The sequence below is a fragment of the Polypterus senegalus genome, chromosome 14 (genome assembly GCF_016835505.1).
Source record: "Polypterus senegalus isolate Bchr_013 chromosome 14, ASM1683550v1, whole genome shotgun sequence".
In the NCBI taxonomy this organism is placed as follows: domain Eukaryota; kingdom Metazoa; phylum Chordata; class Cladistia; order Polypteriformes; family Polypteridae; genus Polypterus; species Polypterus senegalus.
This window is the reverse complement of record NC_053167.1, coordinates 115661169-115674719: the sequence shown is the minus strand read 5'-3', so window position 1 is coordinate 115674719 and position 13551 is coordinate 115661169. Positions and strand designations below refer to the sequence as shown.

The 13551-nt window shown below is 44.5% G+C and overlaps 1 protein-coding gene across 1 annotated transcript in view; it reads left to right on the top strand.

Moving 5' to 3' along the window:
* The window catches only part of cfh (complement factor H), a 115976-nt gene that overhangs the window by 53047 nt on the left and 49378 nt on the right, over nucleotides 1-13551 (top strand). Inside the window, exons 6-7 of the mRNA XM_039776606.1 lie at nucleotides 846-1022; nucleotides 7179-7355. Coding sequence (XP_039632540.1) covers nucleotides 846-1022; nucleotides 7179-7355 — 354 coding nt within the window. The remainder of the gene's footprint in view (nucleotides 1-845; nucleotides 1023-7178; nucleotides 7356-13551) is intronic.

Here is a 13551-nt window from a genome sequence, read left to right as displayed (position 1 = left end):
CGTTTCAGTGGCACATATTAAGTTCCAATCCTTGATGCTTGCCTACAGAGTAGTCAGTGGGTCAGCACCAATATACTGTATATGGAGACATTTTGGTACTATGCTTCTTCGCTGACCAGTTAGGTCTACTGTTAAATGGTGTCGTGTGACAGAACCTCAGTGTGTCATCAGATCTCAATCTGTAGTTCCTGGCTGGTGGAATGAGCTGCCCACCTCTATTCAAAATTCAGAGTCAATCAATGTGTTTATGAAGCATTTGAAGATTCTTTAACTTGATGAATTTTGGTCTAACTGACACTAGCTGTTCATTTTTGTAATGCATGAATAGCTTGTATGTTGTTTTGAGTTCTTCACTTGTAATGGTCAATTTTGACACCAAGTCCTGTAACACAAGTTCCCAAACAGTCCCCAGACTGATGTTTACTCAATAATGTTGACCTCTTTTGTAAGTCACTTTGGATAAAAACGCCCTCTAAGCAAATATATATAAATGTAAATGTTAAAAATATTAATAAGTAAGAGAGCATCTTCTAGTAGGTAGGAGCAGAAATATGATATACCATGTTTAAGAAATATAAATTTGTATAACCTAGTGAATCAGTTCCTGCCGACACTATAGGCAATGTCAAATGATTTTTTTAATTATTGCATTTTTTAACTTATTATCTATTCCTAAAATATAGACATATTACATTTTTATTTTTGTTAAAATAGCTGATGTTTCACTACCTTTTAAATGGTGCTTCTTTTTAAATAAACAAATAAATTAAGAAACCATGCAATGTTTAATGTCAGCATTTCGATTTATGATGTTTGTATTAGTATTTTTTATATTTTCTTCTCAGAGATCACCTGTGATAAACCAGATATACCAGATGGATATGTCCAACTCCAACGTGATAAAGCAAAATATAAATTTCAAGAGTCTTTGTCGTACGCCTGTAACAGGATGTTCAAACCTGCAACAAATACTTTCTCAACCTGTACAAAATGGGGATGGACTCCAGCACCAGTCTGTGAACGTAAATATGTCTATTTTGTTGGATTTAATAGATACTGTTTATATTTTCATTACATTTAACAAATATTAATACAAAGCATTCCATAAACAAAGTTTTGAATCTAATGAAATATTGCAAGATTCTGAAAGAAAAGTATTTCATCCGGTCTCTACCCTTCCAGTTAAATGACAATGACACAGCAAACTATACAAACATAACAAAGTGTGGGTGGGTCACCAAAAATGGACAGTCAGTACTCTTTTTCCATAACGTTACCCAGCACATGTTGAAACATCTACCTGCTAATCTCTGATTCAAACTCAAAAAAATTAATTTGAAGCCTTTTTATGGTCATCAATTGAATGAATAGCTAAGTAATTAGCTAAGTTATTATTATGAATGGCATAAAGTCTGAAGCCACCACTGTTTACACAACAAATAGAAAGCAAGGAACAAGTTTGCCGAATAAGGACATTCTCAGAATGGGATCTTTCGGGGATCCATGTAAAGATACTTCAATTTTTCATTTTTTTATAGTTTGTAAATATAAAAGGTTTGTTAGCATTGCAATGACACTAAAGTAAGTGGGAAGGCAGATAAGGTCATTCCTAGAGAGCTGGAGTGGTTGCAGGTTTATGGTCCAACCTAATTTGCTAATTAGAAGTCATTTTTTTACTGCTGGTTTTCCATTGAATTTTTAATTAGCTTGCTTGTTAACATTCTAAACTCTGAATTATTTTAGATTTAAAATCGCGGGGGTAGCAGCTTCAGCAGAGAGGCCCAGACTTCCCTCTCCCCGGCCACATCTTCCAGCTCTTCTGGGAGAATCCCAAGGTGTTCACAGGCCAGCCGGGAGACATAGTCCCTCCAGCATGTCCTGGGTCTTCCCCAGGGTCTCCTCCCGGTTGGACGTGCCCGGAACACCTCACCAGGGAGGCGTCCAGGAGGCATCCTGATCAGATGTCTGAGCCACCTCATCTGACTCCTCTCGATGCGGAGAAGCAGCGGCTCTACTCTGAGCCCCTCCCGGATGACTGAGCTTCTCACCCTATCTTTAAGGGAAAGCCCAGACACCCTGCGGAGGAAACCCATTTCAGCCATTTGTATTCGCGATCTCATTCTTTCGGTCACTACCCATAGCTCATGACCATAGATGAGGGTAGGGTTAGGGTTAGGGTAGATCGACTGGTAAATTGAGAGCTTTGCCTTACGGCTCGGCTCCTTTTTCACCACGACAGACCGATGCAGAGCCTGCATCACTGCAGATGCCGCACCAATCCACCTGTCATCTCACGGTCCATTCTTCCCTCACTCGTGAACAAGACCCCAGATACTTGAACTCCTCCACTTGGGGCAGGATCTCTCCCCAACCCTGAGAGGGCACTCCACCCTTTTCCGGCTGAGGACCATGGTCTTGGATTTGGAGGTGCTGATTCTCATCCCAGCTGCTTCACACTCAGCTGCGAACCGATCCAGAGAGCTGAAGATCACGGCCTGATGAAGCAAACAGGACAACATCATCTGCAAAAAGCAGTGACCCAATCCTGAGTCCACCAAACCCCCTTCAACACCCTGGCTGCGCTTAGAAATTCTGTCCATAAAAGTTATGAACAGAATCGGTGACAAAGGGCAGCCCTGGCGGAGTCCAACTCTCACTGGAAACGGGCTGACTTACTGCCGGCAATGCGGACCAAGCTCTGACACGGTTGTACAGGGACTGAACAGCCCTTATCAAGGGGGTCCGGTACCCAATACTCCTGGAGCACCCCTCACAGGATTCCACGAGGGACATGGTAGAACGCCTTTTCCAAGTCCACAAAACACATGTAGACTGGTTGGGCAAACTCCCATGCACCCTCCAGGACCTGCTAAGGGTGAAGAGCTGGTCCACTGTTCCGACCAGGGCGAAAACCACACTGTTCCTCCTGAATCCGAGGTTCGACTATCCACGGACCCTCCTCTCCAGAACCCCGAATAGACTTTTCCAGGGGGCTGAGGAGTGTGATCCCTCTATAGTTGGAACACACCCTCCGGTCCCCTTTTAAAGAGGGGACCACCACCCGTCTGCCAATCCAGAGGCACTGTCCCGATGTCCATGCGATGTTGCAGAGACGTGTCAACCAAGACAGTCCTACAACATCCAGAGCCTTAAGGAACTCGGGCATATCTCATCCACCCCGGGCCCTGCCACCAAGGAGTTTTTGACCACCTCGGTGACTTCAGTCCCAGAGATGGGAGAGCCCACCTCAGAGTCCCCAGGCTCTGCTTCCTCATTGGAAGGCATGTTAGTGGGATTGAGGAGGTCTTGAAGTCCCCCACCGACCACAACGTCCCAGTCGAGGTCAGCAGCGCACCATCCCCACCATATACGGTGTTGACACTGCACTGCTTCCCCTCCTGAGGCGCCGGACGGTGGACCAGAATCTCCTCGAAGCCGTCCAAAGTGGTTCTCCATGGCCTCTCCAAACTCCTCCCATGCCCGAGTTTTGCCTCAGCAACAACCGAAGCCGCATTCCGCTTGGCCTGCGGTACCTATCAGCTGCCTCCAGAGACCCACAGGACAAAAAGGTCCTATAGGACTCCTTCTTCAGCTTGACAGCATCCCTCACCTCCGGTGTCCACCAACGGGTTCGGGATTGCCGCCACGACAGGCACCGACCACCTTGCGGCCACAGCTCCGGTCAGCCGCCTCAACAATAGAGGCACGGAACATGGCCCATTCGGACTCAATGTCCCCACCTCCCTCGGGACGTGGTTGAAGTTCTGCGGAGGTGGGAGTTGAAGCTACTTCTGACAGGGGACTCTGCCAGCCGTTCCCAGCAGACCCTCACAACACGTTTGGGCCTACCAGGTCTGACCGGCATCTTCCCCACCATCGAAGCCAACTCACCACCAGGTGGTGATCAGTTGACAGCTCGCCTCTCTCTTCACCCGAGTGTCCAAGACATATGGCCGCAAGTCCGGCGACCACGACCACAAAGTCGATCATCGACCTGAGGCCTAGGGTGTCCTGGTGCCAAGTGCACATATGAACACCCTTATGCTTGAACATGGTGTTCGTTATGGACAATCCGTGGCGAGCACAGAAGTCCAATAACAAAACACCGCTGGGTTCAGATCGGGGCCATTCCTCCCAATCCCTTCCAGGTCTCACTGTCATTGCCCACGTGAGCATTGAAGTCTCCCAGCAAAACGAGGGAATCCCAGAAGGTATGCCCTCTAGCACCCCTCCAGAGACTCCAAAAGGGTGGATACTCCAAACTGCTGTTCGGCGCATATGCACAAACAACAGTCAGGACCCTTCCCCCACCCGAAGGCGGAGGGAGGCCACCCTCTCGCCCACCGGGGTAAACCCCAATGCACAGGCTCCAAGTCGGGGTGCAATAAGTATGCCCACACCTGCTCGGCCCTCACCGGGCAACTCCAGAGTGGTAGAGAGTCCAGCCCCTCTCAAGGAGATTGGTTCCAGAGTCCAAGCTGTGCATTGAGGTGAGTCCGACTATATCTAGCGAACCTCTCACCTCGCGCACTAGCTCAGGCTCCTTTCCCTTCAGAGAGGTGACATTCCACGTCCCAAGAGCCAGTTTCTGTAGCCGAGGATCAGACCGCCAAGGTCCCCGCCTTCGGCCACCACCCAACTCACACTGCACCTAACCTCCTTGGCCCCTCTCATAGGTGGTGAGCCCATGGGAAGGAGGACCCACGTTACCTCTTCGGGCTGTGCCCGGCCAGCCCCATGGGTGCAGGCCCGGCCACCAGGCGCGCCATCGAGCCCCACCTCCAGGCCTGGCTCCAGAGGGGCCCGGTGACCCGTCGGGCAAGGGAAAACGTCGTCCAAGGTTTTGTTCTTCATTGGAGGTTTGTTGAACCGCTCTTTGTCTCATCCCTCACCTAGGACCAGTTTGCCTTGGGTGGCCCTACCAGGGGCATAAAGCCCCGGACAACATAGCTCCTAGGATCATTGGGACACGCAAACCCCTCCACCACGATAAGGTGACGGTTCAAGGAGGGGATACTTTTTATAACAAGCATATTGTTAATAGATACTTACAAGCTACCTAAATTGTTACCAAAGAACATTTCACATACAAGAAGCAGAACCATCCCTTCCAATACTCAGATCATGCACTGTATGTGGGGCCCGTAATCAGACGGCCGTTGTGGGGAGGACGATTCAGTAGCTCCACTGGACAGCCAATTGGATTGCATGTTTTTGTCACATGTTTCACTTGACTTGAGTCTGATAACTCCTCACACCACCCTAAATTAAACCATAGTATTACCGGGCATATCGTGTAACATGCAAAGCCATAACTACCTCAACGAAGCAGAGCTCTGGGGGTCAGCTGCTCAACTCTGTTTAGGTTATTACTATTTTGTGAATCGTCAAACTAACATCACTGACAGTTACCTGTTGTGATTATTTTCCATAAACAAGCAGAGAGATGACATTAAGTCAACATCAATCAGGAGCACTGAAAAGGAAAAAACGAAAGCATGCAGAAGCAGCTTGTGCTGCACTTGTGTTTAGAAATTGAAATTTGTCCAACTTCCAGTAAGCTTGCTAACACTACATCAGTTAGCACTACACTAAAGTTCGCAGCTTACTGAAGTAATGGAGTAACACTGTGTAACAGTTTTGATACCATGTGTTTAAAAGATATTTCTTGATGTTAAAATACCCAGATGACACATGATTGTGGATTATTTATTATTGTCATATAGACCTCAGGACTTCCACATGTTGTTAAAGGATGCTAACGTTAGTTGACATATTAAGTACTCAGAGTGCTGTTGCATTGAGAATGCATTTGTAAATTGTACAAACACACACACTCTTACGTAGTTGTTGGCTGAACTGTAAGAAAGCATCATGCAAGAAACTTTGACATACAAACACAATCAGCCCAGATTAACTTCAACTGTTGGTTCATTTTATTGTCAGATTACATTACTGATTTAGTTATCTGCTGTTAGAAGGACAAAATGATGTTTAGGTAAATTCAAAAGTGTAGGAGATACATTCACATGTTCACTTTTTAAATATCTAAATTTTCAGTTTCATTTTAACCCTGTGTTTACTGCATTAAGTAAGATTATTAAGAACTTCATTACTAGTAGTAGTATTAGTAGTAGTGTTTGCTATTATTATTATTAGTAGTAGTAGTATTTTGTATATTAGTATTAGAAGTAGTAATAATTGCTGTATTGTATCATTATTATTGGTTGTAGTGGTGGCAATAGTGGTAGTAGTCCTAATAAAATAGTTTTTATTTTATTGTATCACATCACAAGTGATACAACAACAAGGAGATTCTGCTCAGTGCCCAAGTTTGGCTAGGGGAGTCACTGATAAGTATGCATAATAGATAATATATTTACAGCAGGGGTCTGAATTGAAGGTACACCTTATGAGAAAGGAATGGCAGCAAGAAATTCAGTCAGTCATTTCCTAACCCTCTTAGTCCTGAATAGGGTTGTGGTGGGTCCTGGAGCTTATCCCAGCTAGCACAGGACACAGCACAGGAACAAACTCTGGAGAGGGTGCCAATCCATCGCAAGGTGAACACAAACACACACACACACGGGACAATTTAGTATCAACATATCAACTTTACCTGCATATCTTTGGACTGCAGGAAGAAACTAAAGCAGCCGCAGGAAACCCACACAGACACGCAAACCTTGGTCTCCTGAAGTAAAATGTGCTTGTCATTATCCACATCCAGACAGAAGCCATTCACTAATAGGCTAATGGGATGTTGGCTGAAAAGTAAGCTACAGTGAGTACAAGTCAAGGGAAACTGTATAACACTCTTGTGTCGAAATCTGGAATATTGGGAGCAATTTTTGTCTCCACATTATAAAAAGTAAGGATATAAATCATTAAAGGAAGATAATTAAATTGTATGGGTAATGACAAAAGACTTACAAAGATGAAACTTGGACCACACTGAAACAGCAAAGCTGCTGAAAGGTAAAGTTTGGATAAAAGTTTTAAGGTACTTCTTCATCCATTAAATCAAAATGAGATCTTTTTTATTATTTAGCCTCAAATACTTTTTGTCTATCATTGTACTTTTTATGAATAAAGTTCTGTTTAAAATGAAAGCTTTTACTTGGTGGTGTGCTTTATAAGAATAAATCATTGTAATGAAATATGTTTTGATCTTACAGCACTTACATGTGAACGGCCTAACACTCAACAAGTTGGTTACTATGACAAATTCAAATATAACATTGGTGAGAAGGTTGTTCTGGAATGTCAGACTGGTTATAAAACTCCTACTAATGAACAACGGGACACGCTTATTTGTACAGAAGACGGCTGGAATCCAGAAGCACTTTGTGAACGTAAGTTCATTGATTGGATGAAGTTATGCTATATGTGTGCATCTCCATAAATATCAGAAATAGCATATAAACATTTTAGAGCAATATGTTCATAAAAAATACAAGTGGTCCATCTTCACCATCACTTGCCTGTGTCTATTATGCAGTCACATTTGTATTTGATTTGTTTTTTTTTTTGTTTTTTGTTTTTTTTGGTTAGTTGTCATTAGTTATTCTGCTTGGAGCAGATTACATTGCTAATTTATTTATTATCAACAAGTGTTACTGTTCTGATTTTTAAGATTCATGACTGGAAAATGTGAAGTACATATCATACTGGCATACTCAGATCTCAGGCACATGTACAGTACAGTACAGTAACTGAAAGGAAAACACTAAAAGGTTAAACGACAAGGTGAACGAAATCCATAAATTAACTTTGCACAGACTCCAAGTGTTTGGAAGTAAAGGACAAGAAAAATGTAACAAAATTTAAGAAGAATGTATCACCATTCTCATTTGAGAAATTCCATTTTGTGTTATTTCGATGAGGGTGGCAGAATACATTGTCTCAGGTGCTTTTAATAAATTCCTGACTCAAGATGTGGTGACTGGAGTAATCTTTGTAACCTTACTGTACAGATTTCATTACTTTTCAAACCACTCATTGACTACCTCTTGTGCCGTGTGTATGGAGACATTGTTATCCTAACATAACACTACAATAAGGATAGAAATGCCTAAGTACAGGATGGAGGTGACCTTTCAGATTTTTTGTATTGACTGTAATTTACTTTGGAAATCAGCAGAAGTAAGCCATGGGAGAACCGTTCACCCCATATTATATTAGACCCAACATAAAAAATTTTTTGTGCAAAACAAACATTGTGAGATGCAGACGTCTTCTGGTATTTGGTACACCTCAGTTGATCTACCTGTTGATGACAAGATGAAGGATAATCTGACCAGATGAGTTATTTTTATTGACCATTTTTACTGAGTCCCAGGGAAATGATCTAGAATTGCTGGGGTAATGGAGTTTCTATGCTCATCTGGAGTAGTCAGTGAGTCAGTCAGTCATTGTCCAACCCGCTATATCCTAACACAAGGTCTTGGGGGTCTGCTGGAGTCAATCCCAGCAAGCACAGGGCGCAAGGCAGGAACAAACCCTGGGCATGGCGCCAGCCCCCCGCAGGGCACACACACCCACCCACATCCACACACTAAGCACACACTAGGGACAATTTAGAATCGCCAATCCACCTAACCTGCATGTCTTTGGACTGTGGGAGGAAACCGGAGCAACCGGAAGAAACCAACACAGACACGGGGAGAACATGCAAACTCCACACAGGGAGGACCCGGGAAGCAAGGCAGCAGTGCTAGCACTTCGCCACCGTGCTGCCCTCATCTGGAATAGTATGTTATTTTTTCCGGCGCCGCATCCGAGTGGCAGCCTTTCCAGCAGCTCCGTATATGACTTTATCTTTTTACCTTTTTATCTCTATTTTTCTCTATTTAACTGATCACTTCTACCACTTTCTTTTATGTGGAATTGCTCCCTGGACACTTTTACACATTTTTACTATTTTACTATTTGACATGGATTGTTACACTCCGAGAATCGCCTATTCAAGTAGTCAGCTTAAAGCACTGAGAAGAAATGCTTGTGCCGGTGTGGTTCCTTATTTACCTGACGAGGTAAGAAGGCGATATCGGGGCAGCCGAGCGCAAAGATAAAAATAAGATTAAATTGAGACAACTTGAGAGAAAATGGCGTTATAAACCGTCGGTGCCTTCTGTGATCCTGGGAAATGTGAACTCACTACCAAATAAGATCGACGAACTGGCTGTGCTGGTGAAAAATGTCAGAACCTACAGAGAATGCAGCTTGCTGTGTTTTAGTGAAACGTGGCTAACGTCTATCATCCCAGATGCTAACGTGGAGCTACCCGGGTTTAGCACAGTTAGAGCGGACAGAGACGCAAGTACCTGTGGAAAGAAGAAAGGAGGAGGACTCGCTCTCTATGTCAATACAAAGTGGTGCAACTCAGGACATGTAAACGTTAAAATCTCCACTTGCTGCAGGGACATCGAACTGTTGGCCGTAAGTCTGCGCCCCTATTACTTGCCCAGAGAGTTTGGACACGTGATTGTTGTTATTGTTTACATCCCCTCAAGCGAGCGCGAGATGGCGAGTGACATCATCCATTCCGCAGTTGCTAAGTTACAAACGCAGCACCCTGAGGCACTTGTGCTAATCGCTGGAGACTTTAACCATGTAACGCTGGACAAAACATTACCTGCCTTCTCCCAGTATGTGGATTGTAACACTCGGGAAACAGGACTATTGACCTACTATATGCAAGCGTTAAAGACGCATACAGCGCCACCCCACTGCCTGCGCTTGGGAAAGCAGATCATAACCTGGTTCTGCTTCAGCCTCAATACAAACCAAGAGTGAGGCGCTACCTACAACCACACGCTCATTCAGGAAGTGGTCCCTGAGGCAGAGCAGGCTCTGAGAGACTGCTTTGGAACTACAGACTGGGATATATTGCTGAGTCACATAGTGAGAACATTGAAGAGGCTGTTGAATGCACAACTGATTACATCAACTTCTGTATGGACATTGTAGTTCCAGTAAGAACAGTATGCTGCTATGCTAACAACAAGCCATGGATTACAAGTGACATCAAGGGCCTTTTGAACCAGAAGAAAAGGGCTTTTAAAGGTGGTGATAAGCATGAGCTGAAGTGCGTGCAGAAGGAACTCGAGTCCAGCTCAGGGCGAAAGAGCAGTACAGGAGAAAGCTGGAGCAGAAGTTGCAGAACAACAGTATGAAGGAAGTGTGGGATGGGATGAAGATTATCACTGGCTGCAGCTCGAAGCGGGGTGCCGCCATCGAGACAGACGTGGAGAGAGCAAACCAAATGAACAACTTCTTTAATAGGTTTGATCACAGTAACCCACTCTCACCTCGAGTACTGCATCCTCCAACCATCCTTCTGCTGATACCAGCATAGGTGAGACATCCCCACCCACAATTACAGCAGCCCAGGTGAGCAGAGAGCTGAAAAGACTTTGTGCCAGCAAAGCAGCGGGTCCAGATGGTGTATCGCCACGATTGCTGAAGGCCTGTGCGTTGGAACTGGGGAGTCCTCTACAGCGCATCTTCAACCTGAGCCTGGAACAGGGAGAGTCCCAAGGCTTTGGAAAACATCTTGTATCACTCCTGTCCCAAAGGTATCACGTCCTAGTGAGCTGAATGACTTCCGGCCTGTTGCTCTGACGTCACATCTGATGAAGACCATGGAGCGGCTGCTGCTTCACCACCTGAGGCCACAGGTCCGTCACGCCCTCGACCCTCTGCAGTTCGCATACCAGGAGAAGGTGGGAGCGGAGGATGCCATCATCTATATGCTTCATCGATCCCTCTCCCACCTGGACAGAGGCAGTGGTGCTGTAAGAATTATGTTTTTGGACTTCTCTAGCGCCTTCAACACCATCCAACCTCTGCTCCTTAGAGACAAGCTGACAGAGATGGGAGTAGATTCACACCTTGTGGCATGGATTGTGGACTATCTTACAGACAGACCTCAATATGTGCGTCTTGGGAACTGCAGGTCTGACATTGTGTGCAGCAATACAGGGGCACGCAGGGGACTGTACTTTCTCGGTCCTGTTCAATCTATATACATCAGACTTCCAATATGACTCGAGTCCTGCCACGTGCAAAAGTTAGCTGATGACACTGCTATTGTGGGCTGCAGGAGGAGGAGTACAGAAAGTTAATCAAAGACTTTGTTAAATGGTGCGACTCAAACCACTTACACCTTAACACCAGCAAGACCAAGGAGCTGGTGGTGGATTTTAGGAGGCCCAGGCCCCTCATGGACCCTGTGATCATCAGAGGTGACTGTGTGCAGAGGGTGCAGACCTTTAAATATCTGGGAGTGCAGCTGGATGACAAATTGGACTGGACTGCCAATACTGATGCTCTATGTAAGAAAGGTCAGAGCAGACTATACTTTCTGAGAAGGTTGGCATCCTTCAACATCTGCAGTAAGATGCTGCAGATGTTCTACCAGACGGTTGTGGCGAGTGCCCTCTTCTACGCGGTGGTGTGCTGGGGTGGCAGCATAAAGATGAAAGACGCCTCACGCCTGGACAAACTTGTTAAGAAGGCAGGCTCCATTGTAGGATTAAAGTTGGACAGTTTAACATCTGTGGCAGAGCGACGGGCACTAAGCAAACTCCTGTCAATCATGAAGAATCCACTGCATCCACTTAACAGTGTCATCTCCAGGCAGAGGAGTAGCTTCAGTGACAGACTTTTGTCACTGTCCTGTTCCACTGACAGACTGAGGAGATCGTTCCTCCCCCACACTATGCGACTCTTCAATTCCACCTGGGGGAGTAAATGCGAACATTAATTTTATTTTAATTCTTTTCATTTTTATTACTATTTAATTTAATATTGTTTCTTTGTATCAGTATACTGCTGCTGGATTATGTGAATTTCCCCTTGGGATTAATAAAGTATCTATCTATCTATCTATCTATCTATCTATCTATCTATCTATCTATCTATCTATCTATCTATCTAATAATGAATGTGCTTCTCGCAAATGGTCATGACCATGAGAAACATTAGCAAATAGAGCCATGTCATTTTTAAATAAGGACAAGCAGCCCAGGAGCTGTCTTGTGGATCAGGCCTTATGGGAATCTACATCTGAGATTGGAGGTGCAGTGCTCTCAGTATCCTGCCGAGGGCACTGTACCGTATTGAGTGCAAGATTTGCATATCTACGTCATGTTGGAAGTCAATGGGCACAGCATAGAATTAATCCTAGAGTAACTTTTAAACTTCTGTCCCCGGTTCAAACTTCCATATAGGAGGGAAGCTGAAGTTTTGCATACTGATTCCATGCAGTGTACTTACACACATTTCCTCGATCCCCCTCCCCCCCCCACCCCCTGGGGTGTTGTAATAGGACATGAAACACACTTAACTTTTGTAACACTTAAACTGTATATATAGATAGGGGAAACACGTCCTCATTATTTCTGCGACTACCAATATATGTAGGAAGCCCATATTTTCCTATGCTCATCCTTTACACTGTACTTACAACCGTTAAGTATATTTCATTTCGCGTCGTGCCCCATAAAAAACTTTCAAAAATAATGTCTTCTTTTTGGCGGTTCTCATCATTATGCTGTAAGGAACTTTCAGAACTGACCTCTCGTTTTGGCAGCTTCATTCCTTATTTCTGTTAACAGAGGATTTATTTCATGGCAGAGACACACAAGGGCCACCCCTGGTTCCCCCTTCCTTTTTCTGCATGGCTGCTGTCCACGCACCTAACACTTGGTTGGCTCCCTGACCATATACTGTACATTAACAACATCCCACGCTCATGGGCCTCCTCTCTCTCTACCTTACTTTCTTCAGCTGTTCGTAGTGCTCACTGCTCCCTTCTTCTTTAGTCCACTGCTTCAAGCCTGTTATTGTTTGCATTCCTTCATGTCTTCTTGCTGGTGACTCCTGCCTTTTCATTAAGTTTCTTCACACTCTTAGTCCTCCAGGCATGCCTCCGCATACTCTTCTTTTGAAGGTTGGTGCACCAATTATGTTACTATGAAACTTACAACCACCAAAACTTTGTAACGGTACCAGGCTTCAGATCAAATCTCGACATAAGAACCTCATTGAGACAACTGGAACTGGTTTGGAAAGACTGTATTTATTCCGTGCATCCCTCTCATACCCTCTGATCTCCTATTCCAATTCAAACGCCCACAATTTCCAGTAAGGGTCTGTTTCACTATGACAATAAATAAATCACAGGGCCAGACTATAAAAAAGGTTGGCATTGACTTGACACAAGATTGCTTCTCACATGGCCAACTGTACGTTGCATGCTCAAGCTCAGCAGACAGTTTGGTCTTTTTACAGCCAAAGGGCAGAACAGCAAACGTCATTTACAAAGAGATCCTTACATTCTAAAAATGTGCATTTCTCATACACAACCTTTACAATCATAAATTAAACTCTTTACAATGATCAAATTCACTCTCAATACTAAAATAAGCCTACGACAATTACATTGACAATCATGGTACGTTATTTTTAATAATGTTTCCTTTTCTTTTTCATAACTTTTATAACACACTACTTCTCCGCTGCGAATCGTGGGTATTTTGCTAG